General features: G+C 49.2%; 12 protein-coding genes across 12 annotated transcripts; 5 read left to right on the top strand and 7 right to left on the bottom strand.

Annotated features, from left to right (window-relative positions):
• Positions 1-67: 67 nt before the first annotated feature.
• KL928_002146 (uncharacterized protein) lies at positions 68-1,135 on the bottom strand (the record flags this gene model as incomplete). Its single annotated transcript, XM_043202590.1, has 1 exon — positions 68-1,135. One exon carries the CDS (start codon positions 1,133-1,135, stop codon positions 68-70), a length of 1,068 nt encoding a protein of 355 aa, XP_043060351.1.
• Positions 1,136-1,203: 68 nt separating this feature from the next.
• On the top strand, positions 1,204-2,487 carry KL928_002145 (uncharacterized protein; the record flags this gene model as incomplete). The annotated part of the gene is made up of 1 exon (XM_043202589.1): positions 1,204-2,487. One exon carries the CDS (start codon positions 1,204-1,206, stop codon positions 2,485-2,487), a length of 1,284 nt encoding a protein of 427 aa, XP_043060350.1.
• Positions 2,488-2,583: 96 nt separating this feature from the next.
• Positions 2,584-7,417, top strand: KL928_002144 (uncharacterized protein; the record flags this gene model as incomplete). The annotated part of the gene is made up of 2 exons (XM_043202588.1): positions 2,584-3,060; positions 3,362-7,417. The coding sequence occupies 2 exons, from the start codon at positions 2,584-2,586 to the stop codon at positions 7,415-7,417; spliced, it is 4,533 nt and encodes a 1,510-aa protein (XP_043060349.1).
• Positions 7,418-7,682: 265 nt separating this feature from the next.
• KL928_002143 (uncharacterized protein) lies at positions 7,683-8,153 on the top strand (the record flags this gene model as incomplete). The annotated part of the gene is made up of 1 exon (XM_043202587.1): positions 7,683-8,153. The coding sequence occupies one exon, from the start codon at positions 7,683-7,685 to the stop codon at positions 8,151-8,153; it is 471 nt and encodes a 156-aa protein (XP_043060348.1).
• Positions 8,154-8,200: 47 nt separating this feature from the next.
• KL928_002142 (uncharacterized protein) lies at positions 8,201-12,793 on the bottom strand (the record flags this gene model as incomplete). The annotated part of the gene is made up of 1 exon (XM_043202586.1): positions 8,201-12,793. The coding sequence occupies one exon, from the start codon at positions 12,791-12,793 to the stop codon at positions 8,201-8,203; it is 4,593 nt and encodes a 1,530-aa protein (XP_043060347.1).
• A 194-nt stretch (positions 12,794-12,987) lies between these two features.
• On the top strand, positions 12,988-14,139 carry KL928_002141 (uncharacterized protein; the record flags this gene model as incomplete). The annotated part of the gene is made up of 1 exon (XM_043202585.1): positions 12,988-14,139. The coding sequence occupies one exon, from the start codon at positions 12,988-12,990 to the stop codon at positions 14,137-14,139; it is 1,152 nt and encodes a 383-aa protein (XP_043060346.1).
• A 1-nt stretch (position 14,140) lies between these two features.
• Positions 14,141-14,995, bottom strand: KL928_002140 (uncharacterized protein; the record flags this gene model as incomplete). The annotated part of the gene is made up of 1 exon (XM_043202584.1): positions 14,141-14,995. One exon carries the CDS (start codon positions 14,993-14,995, stop codon positions 14,141-14,143), a length of 855 nt encoding a protein of 284 aa, XP_043060345.1.
• A 96-nt stretch (positions 14,996-15,091) lies between these two features.
• KL928_002139 (uncharacterized protein) lies at positions 15,092-16,789 on the bottom strand (the record flags this gene model as incomplete). Its single annotated transcript, XM_043202582.1, has 1 exon — positions 15,092-16,789. The coding sequence occupies one exon, from the start codon at positions 16,787-16,789 to the stop codon at positions 15,092-15,094; it is 1,698 nt and encodes a 565-aa protein (XP_043060344.1).
• A 256-nt stretch (positions 16,790-17,045) lies between these two features.
• On the bottom strand, positions 17,046-18,839 carry KL928_002138 (uncharacterized protein; the record flags this gene model as incomplete). Its single annotated transcript, XM_043202581.1, has 2 exons — positions 17,046-18,566; positions 18,819-18,839. The coding sequence occupies 2 exons, from the start codon at positions 18,837-18,839 to the stop codon at positions 17,046-17,048; spliced, it is 1,542 nt and encodes a 513-aa protein (XP_043060343.1).
• Positions 18,840-18,898: 59 nt separating this feature from the next.
• On the bottom strand, positions 18,899-21,037 carry KL928_002137 (uncharacterized protein; the record flags this gene model as incomplete). Its single annotated transcript, XM_043202580.1, has 1 exon — positions 18,899-21,037. One exon carries the CDS (start codon positions 21,035-21,037, stop codon positions 18,899-18,901), a length of 2,139 nt encoding a protein of 712 aa, XP_043060342.1.
• Positions 21,038-21,102: 65 nt separating this feature from the next.
• On the top strand, positions 21,103-21,693 carry KL928_002136 (uncharacterized protein; the record flags this gene model as incomplete). The annotated part of the gene is made up of 1 exon (XM_043202579.1): positions 21,103-21,693. The coding sequence occupies one exon, from the start codon at positions 21,103-21,105 to the stop codon at positions 21,691-21,693; it is 591 nt and encodes a 196-aa protein (XP_043060341.1).
• A 63-nt stretch (positions 21,694-21,756) lies between these two features.
• KL928_002135 (uncharacterized protein) lies at positions 21,757-22,443 on the bottom strand (the record flags this gene model as incomplete). The annotated part of the gene is made up of 1 exon (XM_043202578.1): positions 21,757-22,443. One exon carries the CDS (start codon positions 22,441-22,443, stop codon positions 21,757-21,759), a length of 687 nt encoding a protein of 228 aa, XP_043060340.1.
• Between the last annotated feature and the right edge of the window lie 8 nt (positions 22,444-22,451).

The raw sequence follows: 22,451 nt of genomic DNA, 5'->3' as shown, positions 1-22,451 counted from the left end.
CGATGCAAAACCGTTGAAAATTTTGTATATGCACAGCCGTGAGATTTATTACATAGTCTATAGTCAGTTAATTGTGATCTTTGTCTGCCTCCAGGTAAATTTCGAGGTCGGTGATGGGCTTGAACGGCCAGCGGAAGTACAAATCGGAAATGTTGACAAGTTCCTCTATCGGGAGATCGCAAATTCTGCATTCAAGAACCGACGCCGGAAGTAGCTGTTTGAAGTATTCATCTGCTCCGGGCCCGAGAAAATGCAGGTTCTGGATCACCTTGTAACTTGGTATCATGAATAGCTTGTGCAAAACCAGCGTGAACTCGGACATGTGCTCAATTGAGTATTTTTCGTGATTCGATTGGAACTCAACCAGCATCAAGTCTTCGTTCATAGGCACCTTAGGCAGCTTGATCGCGTCCGGGAATTGCCCCATACATCTGGTCACGCTTCTCTGCTTTTCGTGGTTGCTGTATGCAATGACATTCACGTCGTTGAAAGCGGTTGCAACCACAGAGTTGGTTTGTCTGAACCTCGTGCCCATGAGTCCGAGGTATTTCAGAGCATCTGCTGGACGCAGCCAGAAAAGCGACTTCACTTTTTGGTACTTATACCAAGCGAGACGCATTTGGTTGAAATAGAGCATGCTTCTCACTTTTGACTTGTCAGACGTGGCGATGTAGGAGCCGGTGATGAGCAGTGTTTGGTTCACTTTCTCGGCTGGCTGTTTATCAAGCACAATTTTCCCATTACTGATGAGCTCTTCGGAGTTATAGTGTCTAAGGGATCGTGGGTCCTCTTCAAATAGGTAGAAATTCCGGCACAGAGGATCCATGTCCTGGAGCCTTTTCCAAAACTTGTGGGTTGTCGCGCTGTTAGGGATAAGAAGATGAAAGCGGGGGCGGAGATAATGGTTTAGGTCGTAGACAAAGCTATTGAACCCAGTGTTGTAATCGATTATGTGCAGTTTTTCTGATGGGTTTTTGTACTGGTTTTTCAGATCAAGCTTCTCGAAAATCTGGCGGTTGATCTCCTGCGAAAAGGGGATTTTCGCGCTATTTCGGCCAAAGTAGGGGCTCTCATACGCCTGCTTAAATGTCTCGACCGAGTTCACAAACTGTGCTCTGGTTATCACTTTGGACATGGAGCTGGATCTGAATATATTCAAGTATTTTTTTTTATTTTTTTTTTGTTTTCCCTGTATTTTACACCATGCCTAAACTAAAAATAAAACTGAGCAACAAGGACGAGGAAAAGCCCAAGATCAAGCTCAAGGCGTCTTCGGGCCCTGACGACCTGCTTCCCACGCTCAAGCTGAGCACGACGAAGAAAGTGCCCACAATTCGGGTCAAGCCCACGAGAATGCCTGGTGACGGGTACGACTCGGAAGACCCCGACAGAGAGGATGATCCGTTGATCGAAGAGGGTATCATATTGAGAATGATACCAGACGAGTCGCTGGACTATTTGCGCAGATGTGTCGAGGACGGAGATATGAGCGGGATTACAATCAAGTGGAAGGACAAGAGACGGGCAATTCTACGAATAAATGGGATGTTGTACGGGGGCAAGCTTGTTGAGTTGCCGACTGTGGTGGAAGTCCATAAGTCTGTGGACAAGAAGAACATATTCAAGACAATCGACGTTTGCCAGATGCTGCTGATCGTGAAACGCCTCGAGTCTGAAAAAGATATCAAGGATATAGACGTTGACATGGAGCATGGCGAGTCGTATCCGGACGGGATCACGCCGCCGCTGGAGAACGCAAAGCAACGATTCAAGAAGCGCTATCAGCAGAAAATCATGCAGAGTGTCGAAGACAGGGTCCAGGAGCTTCTGGACCTGGACGACGAAGCCGAGTCCAGCACGTATACGTTTATCGATCCATCGGAGGAGGCCAGCAACTACACCACCCCCGAGCCTATTGCGTTCAAGAAGAAGAAGCAGAAGGCACCGGAAGCCAAGGCAGTGGATGAGGTGGACAAACTGATGGAGGCGAGCGACAACGACGACGAGCTGGACTTGGAGCTGGAGGCCGCATTTGAGGACGCACCACGGGACGAAGAGGAAGAAGAGATCATCGAGGGCGCGTCTGCGGACGAAGAACACGAGTCTTCCGACGATGACGACGACGACGACGATGACGAAGAGGAGGATGAGGAAGACCAGACACGTCCTGTTGGAGAAGAGATGAACGAGACGCAGCAGCACAACGCCATTTTACGCGAGGAGATCAGCGAACTGGAAAGCACCATCGAGCAGAAATCCCGGGATCTGGCGAAGGCCAATAACCCGATCATGCGGAACCGTATTACTGACGTTATCGGGCGACTCAAGCAGGAACTTGAGCTCAAACGCATGCAGATACAGGAGCAAGAGAGTACGAACGATCAAAATAAGGACGAAGACGACGAGGACGATCAGGAAGACCAGGAGGACCAGGAGGATAACGAGGAGGCGGAAGAGAACGACGACGACCTAGCAGATTTATTCTGAGGCTGTTTCACAGCTGTGTCGAAAATAATTCTGTCTCTGAAATAGTGTAATTAGCAAATTAATTAAATTATCTGACTCACACTCGAATAAACAATCATGATGGTACAGTCCCAAAATATAGACCTGGGAGGCCCAGGCCTGGCCAAAATGAGAAAAGGCTCCCGCAAGAAACAAGCAGATGCGCTCATTCCGCCACGGGGAGTGCTTCCTGACGGTACTGCTGTGGATTTTGGCCACTCAGATAAAAGCAAGTCCAAACAACAAACAGCACAGAAAAAGTCTCCGTCAGACAAGGCATCCAAGGGACCCAAACAGACCGCAGTCGTGGAATCGACCACAAACGATCTCAAGAACCTGTTGCTGGACTCATCGCAATCGCTGCCCGACGGCCAGAAACCAGATTTCGGCGGGCGTACGAAGAAGAAGCCCCGCGATAACCACAAACAGCAGTCCAGCGCACCCAATAGAAACTCAGCTGCTACGAATCTGCCATCCAGTGCCGACTCGTACCTGAAAAAATCCCCCCTTTCTCAATCTTCGACGTCGATGTCCTCCCTTTCCTCCTCCACTCCAGTCTACGCAGGCTCCTCCTTCCACAGTGCGCCTTCCACTCTCTCTCTTCCCAAACCCTCTTTCCTCAAGAAATGATCTCTACGCATGTACGCTAATCATGAAAAGGACTTATTCAGTAGCCATCCATCCTGGATGTTTCCTATCTGCGCTGACGTAAGCACACACAGTTTTCTTATATCTATTTTGTCGCTAGGGATTAAAAATCTTTATGCCTTCGCACAAAGACTCCTTTTCCTCGCTCTCGACCAGGCGGCGCGAGGCCTCGCGAAATCGCGAATCCGTGTCTCTCGCGTCCCGCCAGTTCCATGTGGACGAAAACGAGACCGAGATGTTCTCTGGAGCAGCGTCGCACGTGATTCCGTCATCGATCTCTTCGTTCCATCATAATCTCCCGCAGCCGTTTCCATCACCGGCCATTTCCAGTGTCGCCATACAAGACGACTATGGCGAGCTGGAAAATTTCTCCCTGCACCGTGTCGACTCGAATGCAAGCACTGCCGAGTTCCAGGAGCGGGCCAAGTTCAAGTTCTTCACTACACAGCAGATCGAAGAAGCCAAGGGAGCTTCGTCCCAGCTACACAACCCAGAGGGAATGCTGGTTGACTACGATACCAATTGGAACACCTACGACGACGAGCTGCATCACAGAAGTATGTCGGTGCAGTATCCGGCTGCCTCCATCCATAGCAATGCCGAGCTGGCCTCTATTCCTGTGACCAGCTACGGATCGATGCACACGAGCGAAGAGGAGCTTTTTCCGGAGGAGTATCCGGACGAGGACGGCGATCTCTCATCAGAGCACGACGAGTGGGATACCAAGTCTGGAGTCTGGGCGGATGTCAAACACCATGATAAGCTGTTTGGGGCCAAATTTCCAGCTAGAAACACGAGCCAACGGTTCTATCTTGCGGAAGAGGACCTTGTGATTGGAATCGCAGGCTACTCCAACTCGTACCTGAAACTAGCAGCATATTATTCATTCATTATTCTGACTCTAGGACTCGGGTATCTAGGTCTTCGCTGGTTCCCAAGATACCGTATCCAATTGATGGGAAACGCCACGCCGCTCGGCAAGGCGCAGTGGGTCGTTGTGGAGGACGAGTTTGGTGTGCTGGACATTATCAACGTGAATAGACACTGGTACAATCGCTCGCTGTCATCATTTCTCACAAAGTCCAGGTTTGACGACAAAGACGACTACGACCTGGATGACACTGACCCTCTGGTTCCGATTCTGATCTCGTTTGAGTACAGATATATGAAGTTTTTCTACGACCCGCTAGAAGACATCTACAAACTGGCAACTAGCTGGATCGATCCAAAATGGTGCCATTTTCCAGAGAGCAAGACAGGTCTGTCCGAAGACCTCTACCAGAGCAGGTCTCTCATTTTTGGCGAAAATCTCATTGACATCAAGGACAAGTCAGTGATCCAGCTGCTGACTGACGAGATCCTTCATCCGTTCTATGTTTTTCAGGCCTTTTCAATTTTGCTATGGCTTGCTGACAGTTACTACTACTACGCATTCTGTATTTTCATCATATCTGTCTTTTCTATCGCCGAGTCGCTCATTGAAACAAAGACAACCATCACACGCATGCGTGCTATTTCAAGATTCGAGTGCGACGTGAGAGTCTGGAGAAGCGGTTTCTGGAAGGAGATCAACTCCAAGGAACTTGTTCCAGGAGACGTTTACGAGGTGTCAGATGCATCTCTTCATTATTTCCCGTGTGACGCAATCTTACTCTCGGGAGACTGCATTGTGAACGAGTCCATGTTGACAGGCGAGTCCGTTCCTGTGTCCAAGCTGCCAATCTCGCCAGAGATCGCTGCAGATCTGAGAAGTGAATTTGCCAGCACCAAGTTTTCTCCCCAGTTGGCCAAGTCGTTCCTGTATTCCGGTACAAAAATCGTTAGATGTCGTTACGCCAACAACGGAGACGAGCCAGCAATGGCCCTTGTGGTGAGGACCGGTTTCAACACCACCAAGGGCTCGTTGGTTAGATCAATGCTATTTCCCAAACCAAGCAGCTTCAAGTTCTACCGGGACTCCTTCAAGTATATTGGTGTGATGACGGTAATTGCATTGGTTGGTTTCGTTGTTTCTGCTATCAACTTCATCAAGCTTGGGCTTGGATGGAAAACAATCACTTTGCGTGCGTTGGACCTCATCACCATCGTTGTTCCGCCTGCATTACCTGCAACACTGACAATCGGCACCAGCTTTGCGCTCTCGCGATTACGACACAAGAACGTGTTTTGCATTGCGCCTACGCGTATAAACGTTGGAGGAAAGCTGGATGTCATGTGTTTTGACAAGACCGGAACGCTGACCGAGGAGGGTTTGGATCTGATGGGTGTTCGCGTTTCAGAGCCGATCCGCGACCGCAAAGAGCGTCATTTCACCGATCTCTATGCGCATGTTGATCAGCTATTTGGCACAGCAGCCAGTCCGCAGGCCTACGAGCTCTTCTTGACAATGCTTACTTGCCAGTCTTTGAAAAAGGTGGAAGACGAGATTGTGGGAGATCCTTTGGACGCAAAGACATTTGAGTTCACGAACTGGGACATGATTGAGAATCCCGTGGACGACGAAGCTCTAAATGACTTCGTTACCAGGCACACTTTTAGCCGCAACGTTTCGCCTGTTCTTTTCCGCCCCAAGAACAAGCTCCAAAATAATACACTGTTTGTGAAATTGCGCGAATTCGAGTTTGTGTCGCAACTGAGACGTATGTCCTCAATATGCCAGTCTCTGAACAATCCAGCTCTGTACAACGTCTTTGTGAAGGGCGCACCGGAAGTGATCGAGGACTTGTGTTTTCCAGAGACAGTTCCAGCTAATTATCGGGAACTTCTCCACGAATACACGCACAATGGCTATCGTGTGATTGCCTGTGCTACCAAAACGATGAAAAAGCCGAACGCAGCCGACTTGACCGATCTGGAATTCCTGAATGAGCTTCCACGTGAAAAGTGCGAGTCCGAGCTAGAATTCATTGGGTTCTTGATCTTCGAAAACCGTCTAAAGAGCTCCACCAAGAGGTCTCTAAAACATTTAAAAGACGCCGAGCTTCGCACCATCATGTGCACGGGGGACAACGTTCTCACTGCCGTCAGCGTCTCGCGAGAATGCGGCCTGGTGGACCCGGGTTGCAAAGTTTACGTTCCTTCATTTGAAGAGTACGAGGAAAATCAGAGGATACCGATTGTTTGGACTGAGGTCGACGACCCAGAGTCTCAACTGGACCCCGTCAGTCTGATACCGCTGGACATCAACCGCACAGACGATTACTGCATCGCGGTCACAGGCGACGTGTTCAAGTACATTTTGACTGAATTGAGCGACCATGAACAGCTGATTGAGAAGATGTTGATGAAGGGAGCCGTATTTGCAAGAATGTCTCCTGACGAAAAACACGAGCTTGTTGACCGGCTTAAGGCGCTGGATTATACCGTGGGCTTCTGTGGAGACGGGGCCAATGATTGCGGAGCACTCAAGGCGGCGGATGTTGGAATCTCGTTGAGCGAGGCAGAAGCGTCTGTGGCGGCTCCGTTCACGTCGAGGGTGTTTGAGATCTCGTGTGTTTTGGACGTCATCAAAGAAGGCCGGGCTTCTTTGGTGACGAGTTTCTCGTGTTTCCAATTCATGTCACTGTACTCCGCCATCCAGTTCATCACGGTCACCATATTGTACAAGGAGGGCACCAACCTTGGCGATTTCCAGTTCTTGTATATCGACATGTTCCTGATCATCCCCCTTGCTGTGTTCATGGCCTGGAGCAAGCCTTTCGAAGAGCTGTGTGCCAAAAGACCTACTGCAAACCTCATGTCGCCGAAAATACTGATTCCCTTGCTGGGAAACATCTGCGTTTTGCTCAGTTTCCAGTTCTCTATTTGGAGATCGCTCAAAAAAGCCGACGACAGCTGGTATATACCTCCTGTTCCTGGTGACGACGATCAGGTCCAATGCTCCGACAACACAGTACTGTTCCTCTTTGCTAATTTCCAGTACATCATGGTTGCAATGCTGCTGACAGTCGGTCCTCCGTACAGAGAGTCTGCTGCCAAAAATCTCCCATTCGTGACCACCGTTTTCACCACTTCGATCCTGTCTGCTGCCCTGATGTATCTTGACAATACCAGCTGGTTTGGAGATTTGATGGACATCACGTGGACACCCGAAATCCTCAAGATGAGTCTGTTAGTGGCTGCGTGTGCCAACTACCTAGTATTACTCGGTGCCAACAAATATTTATTCGGCCGCCTGTCAAAGCTCTACAAGCACGTGTTTGGCCGTCGTACAAGCAAGAAACGGTTTAAAAACCTTCGAAAGGAGTTCAAAGTGCTATGTTGATTCAGCTGAATAAATAATCAAATAAATAAGTCTCACTCACCATTTCCGTCCCAGGTGTTTCTGAACACAGTTCTTGTACATCTCGAATTCCTTCAAACAAACGTCTTTGTTGATATTCTCGTAATTACGGAGCACACACTGGCCATATTGCGCGGACTCGGCCGAGCATTGTACCGTGGCGGCCATAAGTTTAGTCAGCTGGGACGTTGGTTTCTTTGACATGCGGAGTGAATTTTAAAAATATAAAATCAATTTAATTTTTAGCATGAAGAAACTGAACTATCTCCCTGCCCTCGGGGATTTGAATACGCCGTTGCCAGAAGAACAACTGGCTGTGCTTGAACGCGAGGTTGAAGATCAGAAACCGGAGCCAACTGCTCAATCATTATTCAACCTGGGCTGGGCCCTCGTGAAATCCAATAGCAAGCAAGATAACAGGGAAGGCGTGAATATACTCACAGAACTGTTCAAGACTGTGCCCGCAAGACGTCGTGAGTGTCTATACTACCTGGCAGCAGGCTGCTACAAGATTGGAGAGCTCAAAGAAAGCAAAAGATACATTGATGCGCTTATTCTCCACGAGCCAGACAACCTGCAAGCTGTGAATCTGAAAAAGGAGATCGAGAGTGAAATTTCCAAAGACGGCCTGATTGGGTTTGCCGTTCTGGGCGGTCTGACCGCTCTCGGAGTGGGCATAGCCAGTGCCCTGATCAAAACACAATCCAGGAAGAAATAACCGCGTTATTCTGAGCCTATATATATCTATAAGAATTCTCTCCCCAATCATTCCACCAGACCACCTTCTTTGCAAAGCGAGTAGAACAAGCTGTCCTTTTTCTTGAGCAAATTCTGAGGCGTGTCAAACTCCGCCACCTCGCCCTTTTCCAGGACAATGATCCGGTCGCTGTCAATGATGGTGTTCAGACGGTGCGCAATGGTCAAAATGGTGCGTTCTTTGAATGCCGAGCGGATGGTTTCCTGAACAATGGCATCGGTCTGGTAATCCACGTTGGCAGTGGCCTCGTCCAAAATCAAAACTTTGGACTCCTTTTTAACTAGAGCTCTGGCAAGACACATCAATTGCCTTTGACCGGCAGACAAATTAGATCCGCCCTCATTGATTCGAACCAGCAGCGGGTCCATCTTGATATCCTCCTTATTAGCCGACTCCTCATACATCACCATCACATGGTCCTTGAGATGAGAAAGCTCCAAGGCCTGCCAGATCTCGTCGTCTGAGTACTGTTCGATAGGGTCGATATTGGCTCTTAGAGTACCCTCGAAAATCTGGGAGTCCTGCGGAATGATTGACAGCTTGGAACGGAGATCAAACAGACCAATCTCACTTGTGTTCAGGTCGTCAATTTCAATGTGTCCATCGAACGCCTCGATGATCCGGAAAATAGCCAGCGTCAGCGACGATTTACCGGCTCCTGTGCGGCCAACAATACCTATTTTCTCCTTTTCGTTGATGGCAAGGTTGATGTTCTTGAGCACAAGGTCCAGGTCCGGTCTGTATCTGGTGCTGTAGTTTTTGAAGTTGATGGTGCCCTTAGATGGCCAACTACTAGGCGGCCTCTTGTTTTCTATGATAGCAGGAGCTTCTGGCTCTAGAGCAGCGTATTCGAGCACTCTTTCGACGGAAACAATGTTAGTTTCGATCTCCACTGTCATTCTAACAATCCAGTTGAGCGACTGCGTGGTCTGCAAGGCATAAGAAATTGAGAGACCCACGAGACCAGGAGTCACGCGGCCAGACTTGAGAGTCGCGACTAGCAAACTCGAGGCACCAAGAATAATCAAAGAACCCAGAAATTCCAGTCTGACGGCAAGCCATCGGTTGGCGCTGACAGAAGGATGGTATGCGCTCATGTTCACATCCATCTTCTGCTGGTTCATGTACATAAACCGTTCCAGCTGGTCATAAGCTCTAATGGTAGCAACTCCGCTTAGCGTCTCCTGGAAGTGAGCAAAGATTGGAGATTTCGAGACCGAATCCAGTCTACGCAGCTCTCTGGACGTGGCCAAGTAGTAGAGCTGGTAGAATCTGTACAGAACGGCCAAAGGAACCACCAAAAACACAAACTGCCAGGTGGAGTATATGATCACAAGCATTGTGAATGTGACCTTGATAGTGTTGGTGAAGAACATGCCAAACACTCTTGCAAGCTGCTCGTCGATCTTGTAGATATCTGGAGAGAACCTGTTCAGAATTCTTCCGATTGGAGTGGTTTCGAAAAACTGCATAGGAGCCCTAAGCACTCCGTCCAGCATGATCTGGTGCAAATACTTGGAACCCTGGATAGACACGGCAAGCCACTGCACCAGTGTCTGGCATAGAAGGAAGAAAGTGCTGGCAACACAGAGTCCAAAATACGTTCCCAAATACTTCCAAGGCTGCGGATTGTAGCCCAGTCTGGTATTGATGTCAGACCAGTGTTTCAGCCAGATATTAGCAAGAACAGAGGCACCCATCGAAAGAATCACCGTCGCCAAGAAGAAAATGACGTTCCGCACACCACACGCTTTGGCATAAGCACGGTAGATTGCTGTCTTGACTTTACCCTGTTCATGCTTCTCCTCTCTGCCAGTCAGGGCCACGTTTTTACGAGACACCACTGCTTTGAAGTCCTCGAGCTCTGCTTTCGGAAGGTCTTTCGACGAAATCTTCTTGATGTCCTCATCTGGATCGCTGGAAACAGACTGAGTATCCTCTGAGCTCTCTTTATCGATCACGGTCTCAGAAACGTCTTCAGAATTTTCGTCGTCCTTCTTTTTTGCACCCGAGTCGTTGATCACATTGTAAAGCTCAGACTTTTGAGCAGAAACAATATCGTCGTAATTCCCACTTTCCGTGATTTTTCCATTTTGAAGCAAGCAGATGTGGTCAGAGAATTTGAGCACATTCAAGTTGTTGGTAGCAAGGATACGACATTTGGTGCTTAAGAGACCGTCGGGACCAAGAACGTTGTTGATCAGGTGTTTTCCAACATGCTCGTCAACGGCACTAAGAATATCGTCCAACAAATACAAGTCCGCTCTGGCATAGACGGCTCTAGCCAGCGAAAGTCTGGCTTTTTGTCCTCCAGACAGGCTGATTCCCTTTTCACCTACCTGAGTTGCATCACCGTCCGTGAGAACGTTCAAATCGTGTGTCAGAGCACAGGCCTTGATTGTTTTATCATAGAAGTCTGGGTCGAACTTGCAACCAAACAAAATGTTTTCCTTGATGGTTCCATTCATAATCCATGCGGTTTGTGGAACGTATGCCACCGATCCGCGAACAATAACGGAACCCTTTGGTTTGTGCAAGTCTCCCAACAACGACTGCAACAACGCTGTCTTACCTGCGCCAACACGGCCAATAATACAATTGAGCTGACCTTTCTTTGCCGTGAAATTAATGTTTTCCAGAGCAACCTTGTAGGGGTCTTTGCACCACAGGAAGTCTGCGTTTACAATGTTCACGACATCCTGGCCAGTTTCTGTGGGTGCTGGCAATCTGGTCACCGTAGAAGTGTCGAGCTCGTCACTCTCGAGGAAGCCAGTGATTCTGGAAATGGCCACTTGGGCCTCAATGATGTTACCAATAGTCCATGGTAGCACGGCAAGAGGGAAGCCAAGCAAGTTGAACAGAGAAAGAGCAGTGAAAACAATGTCTGTGCTCAGTGGAACTCCTTTGTAGGCAACAATGAATAGGGCAAAAGTGGAAGTGCTCACCAAATACGGCGTCGTGTTGAAGATGAACTGACTGCATGCCTGGAAAACACCAATTTTTTTCAAATTGGACAATTCCTTGTTGTTTCTAACATACATCAGCTTCTTCTTGTATGGGATTTCCCAGGCGTAAAGCTTGAGCGACTTGATGTTGTTGAGCATCTCGGAAATAAGCCCGGTTCTCTCGTCTTTCACTTTCATCTGAGTCTTTTGCAGTTTCTTCTGTTGTCTAAAGACCCAGGTGTTCATAGGAACAGAAATACAGAGAAACAACACTCCCAGCCACATGGCATTTCCAAGCAAGTTGTAGAGCGAAACCAAACACAATATGATCTGGAAAGGTCCAGACCAGATAACGTTCAAGTTTTGACACAGATCCTGCAATCTTTGGGTATCCACAGACATCAGATTGACAATGTCACCTGAAGACTTCTTCTGTTTGGCTTCAATGGAAAGCACAAGCGACTTCTTGTAGATCAGAGAGGTGAGCGAGGATTTGACCTTGATACCGGTGTCGAAAACACGGGTAAAGTACTGGTGCAACGAGGCGGTTTGCAGAACCGAGAGAATGAACATAGAGGCCACAATCATGAACCCCTTGGTCATAGGGATTGTAGGGTCTTCGTGGTACTCGTTCACAAAGCGAATCAGTTGTTTAAGCAACTGAGGCTGAATAAAGGCACAGCAGTCCTGGACGACTTTGAACAGCGCAGCCACCAAAAATGGACCACCAAACGATTTTGCCAGCGCACTCGCCAGACTTGGCTTTTTGGACTGGAGTTGCTTTGTCCAATGAGATTCAAGGACCCCAGAAAGGTGGTCGCTTCTCAAAAAGGATGGCAGAGCAGGCAGGTCGAATTGCGTCAGATACTTGATCGAACCTTTTTGCATCAACGGAGTCAGCCAGGTGAACGTCACCTTGCCGAAGATATTGGCGGAATCGTAGAGGTTCTCAGTCTGGGTTGGGTCAACTGGGGCTTTTGGAGCAAAGTAAATCTCCATCACCAGAATGATCAAGTCGTTGACTGTGCTGAGAACTGTGATTGGAAGTCTCGAAGATTTGTCATTCCTCAGGCTAAGATTGATAATTTTCAGAAAGCCGATGAACAGGTACAACAGCCAGTACACTATGAGTACGGCCTCCGACACAAATGTCTTGAAATTCTCAATGTATGAAAGGGCGAATGCAACACCCAGAGCGATCAGATTCAAGCCCGAGGACAAAACTAGCACGTCGGACAAAGGCGAAGGAGACGTTCTAACTGCTAAAATTGCCAGCGTCAGCTGAAACACTATCTGAGCGGCAATCAGAGACAGTTTGAGCACAAACCACCATTCTGCTTTGGAATTGACATTTCTACTTTTCCTGAGCTTCTGCACTTGAACAAGTCCTCCGATGACCAAAAAAAGCGAAATCAACGACGCAAAAACTCCGCTCACCAAGCACGGCGATGGATCTTGTAAGTCCGAAGAAAACTTGTAGCCTTCGCCATCGTAACAACCGCAGACAGATCCAGTTGAGTTGTTGGGCCCAATATACGTATTAGAGCTAGAGCTGGTTAAGTCCATGACCAATTGCTCCCAGAAAGTAGAGACCCTCTGAAGATCATATATGGCCGACGGTTCATAAAAATGGCCGTTGATATGGTATTCAGACATGTTGAAACGTCGTTATCCAGAGTCTCAACAGTAAGGACGCTAATTCTATCAATTCTAAAATTATCTGACTAAGCTTTTTTTTTTTCATCGATAACAAGTAAATTCGTATTTCCGAGAGCGCCACGGCTACTATGGCTGATGAATTAATCAAATTTGGAAATAGATAAAAAAAAAAATAATAGGAACAAGACATCATGACTATTCTTACAACGGATAGTTTGTATGTCCAAAAGAAAGAGCCAGACTGTCCACTGGATGAGATATGTGTTAAGGAGGAAGAAAAGTTTGCTGATTTAAGTCGAAAAACATTGCCAGCTCAAAAGGTCACGAAAAGAAGAAGGTCCAAGTATAGGCCCTTGAATGGTACCATTCTCGACATTTCCAGCATGCCTTTACAGCCAAAAACCCTAAATGATTATCTCCAGCTTGAGGACGTTGGGTTTCTATGTCAGAGCCTTGAAACATCGAAGAAAATTGTCGCTATTACCGGGGCAGGCGTCTCTGTGGGGTCTGGTATTCCCGATTTTCGATCCGCAAACGGCCTGTTCCAAGGATTCGCCTCTAAGACGAATGGTTCGGGAAAAAATCTTTTTGACTACAACGTTTTCCGCTCGCCAGATTCGCTCAAAGAATTCGAAAAGATGATTCGTAAATTATACACATTGTCTGTTGAATGTGAACCTTCGCCTTTCCATCGATTGCTCGACAAAATTTCGCAAGAGGGTCGTCTTCTAAGACTCTACACACAAAACATAGATTGCCTAGACACACAGCTTCCCCATCTCGAGACGAGGGTCCCGTTGAATTTTGAGAAACCGTATCCAAAGACAATACAACTACACGGGAATATAAAGCTTTTGAATTGCTCTAAATGTCATCACGTGAAAGAATTAGATGAGTCTTATTTTAATGAAAACAGCATGCTGATCCGTAACTGTCCGGAGTGTGAGGAGCTAAACTCTGTGCGCGCAATTGCTGGACGCAGGGTTCAGTCAGGTGGGGTCCTAAGACCCCGGATTGTGTTGTATAATGAGTTCCATCCCGACGGAGAGATAATTGGCAACATCACCGAGTCAGACTTGAAAACCCGTCCCGACTGCCTTCTCGTTGTGGGGACAACGCTGAAGATCCCAGGAGTGAGAAGACTGGTGAAAGAAATGGCCAAAGTGGTGCATTCGAAAAACGGAAGCGTCATATGGATCAATATAGAGGAGCCCACACAATCGATCGTGGACTACATCGAGCATTTCGACCTCATAGTGACTGGCAGTTGTCAGGACATCCCTGTTCTTTTGAATGCGTTCCAGGAGTTGAAACCCAAAAAGAAGCAGAGTAAGAGGGTTTAGGTTATTCCCACTCGGCGTCTTCCTCCGGGACCTCAATTTCGTCGTTGGGCTCCTTTGGCTCCTGGGCCTCGCTCCATTGTGTCACATCATCAATATAGCTCAAAATCGATTTGACCGTCTCGTTCTTATCCTTGTCGGAGCAATCAAGGGGTAGGAATTGCACCATTCCAAAGTCGTCAACCAGTTGAGCAATAGCTTTATTCAGCCGAGCATATTTTGGGTTTGTCGCGATGTAACCTTCCTCCTGCTCGCTTGCCTGTTCCAATAGCAAAGGGTCTGGATTCAGAAACTTTTTCAATTGCGCTTTTGATACAGTGTCTCTGATCAAATCGGTCTTGGAGAGAATATTTATGTGTGGCAATTCCAGGAAAATCATCGCAGCCATAGCCGTCAGTGCCCCCGAAAAAAACTTCGAGCTATCTATCACAAATGGTGCCTCTAATAGATATGTGCAACAAAGGCTGAATCCCAGTTGTTGTTGCAGATGCTTCACTATCACCGGTAGAACAGGAACATGGCTGTAGAGTTCGATCTGTCCGGGACAGTCGAAAATGAGGTAATCGTCGTTGTAGTCCCCAATTTGCTCGTCCAGCCAGTCAAGGTTGTCCAAGAGAAACTCAAAACAGTACAAAAGCGAACCATTTGGCCCCAGATGGAGTTCTTCCTGGACATCCTGTAGCGAAATCAGGTCTCTGATATCTATGCTGAACTCAAATTCGGTTGGGTCTGCGGCCGGATCCAGATTCACTAAATGGGCTGTTCGCCCGATAGTTTGCATATGAGCAACCAGAGAGTTGCAAAACGTACTCTTGCCAACGCCTGCTGGCCCCAAAGCAAGAACACCCACCTTAGACATAATGGAGAAAATGAGATGAAAATAAAAAATAAATTTATTAGACTCTGTGTCGCGCACGATAGATCTATGCCGGTATATAAAGGAGCGACGGTAGTGTTACAGAGACATGGTCAGCCAATCCCAATTGTTGTTGCCACTTTGACCAGCAGTAGTGCCTGAACTTTGGGAGGAGGGTTCTTCATTAGCGGGCTCGGTTTGTGGAGGCCTAGTTTGCGGCTGTTGACCAAGATTCAGGATGGAGTCGAAATCCAAAGACTTCAGGTCGTTCGACGACTGCGATCCCTGATACAGGCTCCCGCCCAATTCTGCATCTTCATTAGCGGAGCCCTCTGCTTCCTGGTGGCTGCGCGCCGAGTTTTCACTTTTGGAAGGACTGCTTTCAGTCTTCACCTTATTTAATACGATCGGAGTTGGGTTTAGGTCATCTCCGTCCGTTTTCTTCTTGGGTTTCTTCGTAGTGGTGCCCCGCTGGCGTTTTTTTATAACATCGGTCTTGAGCGAGAGAGGCCGGACAACACCATGAAGTTTGAGGAACAGACCGCACGCGTTGCAAAGAGGCTGTCCTTCAGGGTTCCGACGCCACAACGGCGTGGTCTTTGTGTGACAGTTTGTGCACGCGATACTGCCCTGCTCCGTGCCAGCCATTCCCATTGCTGCGTTGGCGCTGCTGCTGCTGCTCGAAGGAGGGGTGCCTGTAGGGGTGTTGGTGAAAGAGCCGTTTTTCGGCAGCGAGCCCGGCGTGGGCGTGAGAGAGCCCATGTCAGTGACGCTCCTTGGGGTGCGTTTGACCGGAGCCTTGCGCTTCGCAGCCGCCGACGACCGTCTCGCCGACTTGGGAGCAGAGTTGCTGAACTTGGTGCCAAGCGGCACGCCTGGTGTAGAGATGTTTGTAGGGGTGGTGGCCGCAGGCACCTGCGGCGAGTGGTCGAACATGTTCATGTCGCCGTCGACGTCGAAGCTGAAGTCGTCCCTTGCGAACTGGCCCGGCGCCTTGTCGAACGAGAACGACTGGAACCGTGTTCGCGAGGTGATGGACGACTGCGAGGGCGAGTAGAGAGGATTGGCACTGGGGAGCGACTGGCCTAGGAAGTCGTTGGTGACGTGATCGGTGTGTATGTTGACCATGCTCGGATGGTGTTTCAGCGACGTGGGCACGCTTGTGGACACGGCGTCGAAGTTGACCGGCGACGGCGACCCCCCGTTGTCAAACGACACGGTCTGCGGAAATGGCGCCTGGCTCAAGTCCAGCGGGTTGGCGTTCATGTATGGCTGTGTGGTGGAGTCGACGTGCAATTCCGGCAACGGAGAAGAGTTCATTTGGGGCAGCGGCGCGTTGGAGTGGCCGCCGATGGACTTGATATGCTCTAGGTAGTTGAAGTCGTTGGAATTTGGGTCGATCGGCTGCTGGTGGCTCGTTTCCAGAAAATCGAGGTCGGGAAACTGAGGCCAGTTGCCATAGCTGTTGCTGGTCTCGGAACTGGGAGGCGCCGACGGCCGTGCCGTTTGTGTAGCGTTTGTAGACGGCGGAACGTGATCGGCAGTCTTTTCTGGGGCGGAGGACAGCGACTTGGTACGATTCTTGTGGAGATTGATGTACATAAGACGCCATGTCAAGTTCTCCATCCGCGACCGGTACGGCAGGCTCGCCTTGGCCTTGGAGTACATCTTCCAAAGGGCTGTTGCTGAACCTTCGTCCGCAGCCTTGGCCGGATGTGCAGCGTCCATATCCAGTACATGATCGGGCCTGGAGTCAAATCCAAGGCCAGCATGGGGAGACTGGCTGCTCGAATACATGGTTCATAACAAGACGCACGGAGAAAAGAGGATGGCTATCAAAAAGTCTCGTCCAAGTGCTCGAATCTCCTTGACACGGTGCTTTGCTCTGATTGGTTGGATAACGCCGCCTGCACATCTCTTGCAGGGACGCTATCGGAAACAATGCTCGGCCATATTCATTTTTTTGGTTCCCGGTGCACGACAAGCCTCTTGCAGCCCGAAGCGCGAAGTACACATCAGGAAAACGATTTACTTGCTTATATAAGCGCTATAGCTACTTGGAAGGGCATATGCTGCCTGCCAGACTCCCGCTGCTGGCAACGCTGCCGTTCGACGCGTTCACACGGCTGAACGAGTCCACGTCGCCGTACCTGCTGGTGGTGTTGCTGAACATGTTTTTCACGTTGGCGTGCTCAATCACCGAACGCTGACTTCTCGAGAGCTCTTCTCCCGATTGGATCGTCGAGGTGGATGATTTTCTGTACATCGAGTTCTTGATTGCGGACACCGTGTGCTGTCCCGACGTGTTCCCGCTGCTGTCTGGCCGGAACCTCGGGTGAATTGGCACAAGACCTGGGTTCGCTCCGCCAAAGCTGGCTGGCCCAGCCACCATGGCGTAGCCTGCATATTGTTGCGCATACATCATCTGAGGCATGAACTGGGGCATTCCGGGCATGGTCGGCATCTGTCCCGATCCGTTTTGCATTCCCGCAGGATTAGGGCTCATCGGCACCGGTCCTGTTTGCATTGGATATTGCTGATATTGTACCTGTTGCTGGGGCGGGGCGACCCCAAAACCATTGGATTCTCGAACAGCCAATGTCCTTCTGTTTGCCCAGTCAAATATATTTTGTTCTTTCAGCTTTTGTATCTCCGCAAAGAAGCTGAAGAGCATTTCCACGTATGGCATTTTGAGATCGTGCTTTGTCGCCAGACCCAACGTTTGTTTCAATGACAAGTTCACGCATGTCTCGTGCCCGTAATTGAAGTTATGAACACATGTGGCGAGATCCAGCATCGGATCCTTCGACACTCCGTCAGTGTAGTTCGAAGAATTCGGTGTCTTGATCGCGCTGGAAGGGTACGACTGGTTAAAATCTCTGATCATCACGTCGAGCAGACTCTTTGTCTTGGAAGAGTCTGAGGGATTTGGGAGGTCGGGGGCTCCGTATTTGCGGCCCAGCGTGAGTAAATCGGAGAAAACACCCTTGAGAATTCCAAACTGAATGGGATCCAACGTGCTCAGTTTTGAGTAAACGAGGCTCATGACTTCTAGACTGATAAACGGAATGATTCTTTTCCATCCATAACTGTTGAAAGTTGGATTTATGCCCTTGGGAATCAAATAGCAGGGGTAAACCTCTGTTTTCTTGAGCATTTCGGTTAGTTGTGTCAGTTTGGCCCCGAGATCTCCTTCTCCCTTAAGTAATCGCACAGTATTTGGGTCCTCGGTAATTGACGACCCGATAACTGCTGCTGCGCTATGATTTTTATGATAGTATTGGTATCCGCTTTGCGTCTTTATGACTCTAACGTCTGCATCACAGATCATCCCTAAGACCTTACTTTTGGGGAGCACCTTCTTCACCGCCTCTTCTAATCCCAGACAGTACCTTGACTCCACTAGTATTATTGTCTGTGGGCCCACCAGGGATTTAATTTGCGTCGTTGTGTCTATTATGTTTTCGTGGCTGTTTGCTCCCAGTAAAACAAAATCTAACGGTTTGAGGGATTCCAAATCTAATCCGGCGAGATCTTTTGCCGACCCAGTTGGGGTGAAGGTTGTCTCTCCGTACTTGACTGACCTCCAGGTTATTACCTGATCGTCCTCGAGAGCACAGCTGGACCCGATCACAAAAGTTCGGCAATCGACCAAGGACAGCCGCCATACCAAGAAAGAACAAGATGGTGTATCTCCAACTGGTCAGTTAGTATATTGAGACTCAGGCGCTCACACTTACAACTCAGCACGTTCAGTGATTCCATTTTCCTGATTCCTAGCTGTTTGGCATCCAAGAGAGAAAAAAGGGATCAGTTTTTTTTCTACGCCCATAAGACTCCCAATCATGTAATGAAGGGTGCATGAAGCACTGCCCAAATATATGTATAAAAAAAATATGTACATGATCAACCCAGCTGGTCGCGGTCGATGTCAGCCTGAAGCCGGTCTTTTTCTTTCTTCGAGTTGAGCATTCTAAATGAGTCGAGCTGTGCTGCCATTCTCAAGCTCTCACCAAATGTTTTCGGCTCAGAATAAATAGCTTTTCGGTACTCCTCTTTCATCTTCTTTTTGCGCAGCTTGGCATCGCGTTTGCGTTGCTTTCGTATCTCTTCCTCTCTCTTCTTCAGCTTCTGGAAGTAGAACTCGTTCTCTTTCGTCGACTGGACTCTCGATTTCGCTCCCAGAGCCCACAAGTCACCCATTCCCAATTTTCGAGCATCGTGGTAAGTCTGCTCCCCAACACTCTTTGAAATATACCATTTCTCAACGTGGCCTGACGGTGCACACATGTCTGCAACGACCAGTCCCCGGCGCTTGGTTGGCGGCGATAGCACACGAGGCAGCTCCTCAGTAGTCTGGGGAACGTATCCAACGGATCTGCCACCAACATCCTGCTGTCGTAGTGCCTCCAGTTCTTCGTTTGACTCCGCAGAACGTTGCACAATCAGATACGAGTAGCTTGCTGTTTCGTAATCCTTGCCGTTTGGACGCCCGCTTCCAGCATACGACATGAACTTTTTGGTAGGGTTGTTCTGCCACGCCGTGGCAAGTTTGGCCCCCCTTTTCAGCTCCATCACGTACTTCGGCCGTTCGACGTCAATCGTGTAGTTACAGAACTTGAGCCGTCTTCCTATCTTGCCGTATTTGTAGAATTCGGGTTTGAAGTACTGCAACGGACATTTGCCGTGGTGAGAGCATGGCGCGACGATTTTCAGATTTATCGGGTCGACCGACGCGGCTTCCTGGATGTCGTAATGCTGTAACAGTTCCGGTTCAACCGGCTCGTCGTCCTCCAAAGACAGCTCAGAAGCTTCCGCAGCAAGCACGTCGCTGTTCTTGTACAGTCTTGGGATCTTGGAAGTGCGGTCCTCGTGGTTTTCAGGCCGCAACATCACCTGCCGTGCACGAGCAATCACCTCTGCTCCCAAAGGGTTTCCTCGCTCCAGAAGCACAAGATGGCCGCCTGGCGCCAAGCGCTTGATCAGGGGGTCCAGCAATTCATCCACCTCCAGCGGGAATTTTTTCTCGTCTCTCAAAAGCTGGTTTTGAGCAATAATCAGATCGTATTTCACGTTGTCCGGACGCAATTTCTCCAATACGACAGACTTGATCTTCAGAAGCTTAGTTTTCACCCTGCCGATCACCGGCTGGTCAAAATTTTCGTCCTCTTGGAAATCAGAGTCCTCCTCCTGCTCCTCTTGCGCCTCTTGTTGTTCCTGTTCCTGTGTTGCTTCCTCAGTTTGGCTGGCTCCTCGTTCGTGCTGTTCGTTGGCTTGCCGACTCAGCAAAACCTTGGCTCTTCTCTCCATGTGGAAAGATCCGTTGACCACCACATCCTTGACTTCTGGGCTGAAATCATCGCCCATCACCTCGTTCAGAGCCACCATTCCTATACCTGGCCCATACCCGTAATCCAGCACCCGTTTTGGACTCCAATCTTTGCCGACACGACGTTTGAGCTCGTCCAAGACTTGATAACATGTAGCGTAATTCTGCAAAAACGAGCTGGCTATGTAAATGTCCGCCTCCTCCTCAGTGTTCGTTTTCGCATGCAGACTCGTATCCTCAAGTTTTTTATAGTACTCTGCAACTTTATCCTTGAGCAGTTTTGGTTCGTGCAAAAGCATCATGTTGTAATTTATCGCATCGGCAATAAGTCTAGGCAACTGGACACGTCTTCTGTTAACCCGGCCGGCCAAAGTTTGCGGATGAAGCCTTGCATCCCTGCTAGTGGCAGCAGCAAGGAGTTCGCCCGTTTCTGTGTTTCTGTACTTTGGATCAACACCCTCGATCGCCTCCTCTGGAGTCACGACACGGTGGTTGTGAAGAGGGTTTCTGTCATGAAGCACCTCGTTGACCAGCTGGCCAAACGTCTCTCCGTCTGCTCTGTACGAAAAGAACAGACTCGATTTCTCCGTACCCACGGTGCTTGATCGCGGGATATTCTCGTATGTCTTGTCGTCATCGTGCTCGATCGTAATCTTGCACCGCGGCAGGCAACAGCTGAACTTCCGGATCAAAGCTAGCTGTCTCGTTCGCAGCATCAAGAATAATTTATAAGGAAAATTTTTAACGGCTGTGCTAACAAATAGAAAGATAAAAAACTGTAATGAGGCAGGAGCCCCGAGCGGAAAAGGGTGTGCGCGCCACGCGGCTGAAATTCAAGCGACAGTCGAAACGAAGGCATATAGAGCACGAGGACTTTACTGATCCTTCGAGACCTGCACCAGAATCACCCCCGCCTCCCAAAAAACAGGTGGACCCTGACCCTCGGCCGCATTACGAGTACGGGCCTTCGATAAATGGGTACCGTTTTGTCACGCCAAACCCGGATCAACGGCCGTTCCCAAATCTGAACTACCACCGTCATATCAACGGATACGCCGCGGAGCTACCAGAGCTGCCGCAGAAAGAAGACCCATACAGAGTCCGCAGAAATGATTACGAAGAGTACGTCAAACGGTGGCAGACCGTTGATCTGGAACACGAGTTGCCGCCTATGCCAGTTTTTGGCGGAGAGGTGAGTCTTCAGAGCGTGAGCCAGTTTATCCCCCAAAACCAGCTTCGAATAGAAAGGATCCGATGGCACCCTGATAAAATCCTCCGTCGTGTCAGCGAGAGCAGACGACCTGTTCTGGCCGAGATGGTGACCCGCACATTCCAAGTTATCAACGAGTTGTACGAGAACGCATCCAAATAACGCCCTGCATATTTAATACTATAGCATAATTAATTTCATGAAATAAAACTAGTATTTAGCGAGTCACTCTTTTTTTTCTGGCTCCTCGTCAGCCTCGTCCACCTCTTCGACTTCTTCCACCTCCTCGACCTCTTCGGCTTCTTCAGCCTCCTCCTCGGCCTCCTCTTCTTCCTCATCCTCCTCCACTTCTTCGTCCTCGTCCTCCTCTTCTTCGTCTCCGACTGTCTCTTTGTCGTCCTCTTCCTCTTCGTCTAGCTCTTCCGGAGGATACTCCTCCTCCTCCTCGTTGTCCCACACAATGTTGAACCTCGTCACTCGCGGCTTCTCGGCCAGGATGTTGCGCACAATATGCTCGACTTGGACTTTGGACGGAGGATTTTCCCGGAGCTCTTCAGAGTCGTACTCGTTATTCACATAATAGCCAACTCTCACAAACTCGCGTTCTCGGTACGAGCAGCTGAGCAAAATCACGGTCACCGACACGAGCTCGCTGGCGGGAATCAGCTCCGGCGAAGGCGCGTCTGCGGTGAGAATGAATTTGTTCACGCCCACCGGCACAGGACCGACCAGAATCGAGTCCAGCTCCTGGTCGTGTTCGAGCGATCGCGACGACCCCACGTAGGTCAGTTTCCACTCGAGGTCCTCCTTCAGCGGCTCAAGACACTCGAAAGTGATCTCAAACTGGTACGGATCAGTGAACCTGGCCGGGTTGTTCAGAACGTTGATTCCAAGCAGTGACACTATAGACATACGCGTTG

The sequence above is a fragment of the Ogataea angusta genome (genome assembly GCF_019207475.1).
Source record: "Ogataea angusta isolate 61-244 chromosome Unknown 61-244_NODE_4_length_877678_cov_91.023368, whole genome shotgun sequence".
NCBI lineage: Eukaryota > Fungi > Ascomycota > Pichiomycetes > Pichiales > Pichiaceae > Ogataea > Ogataea angusta.
This window is presented reverse-complemented; position numbering and strand designations above follow the sequence as displayed.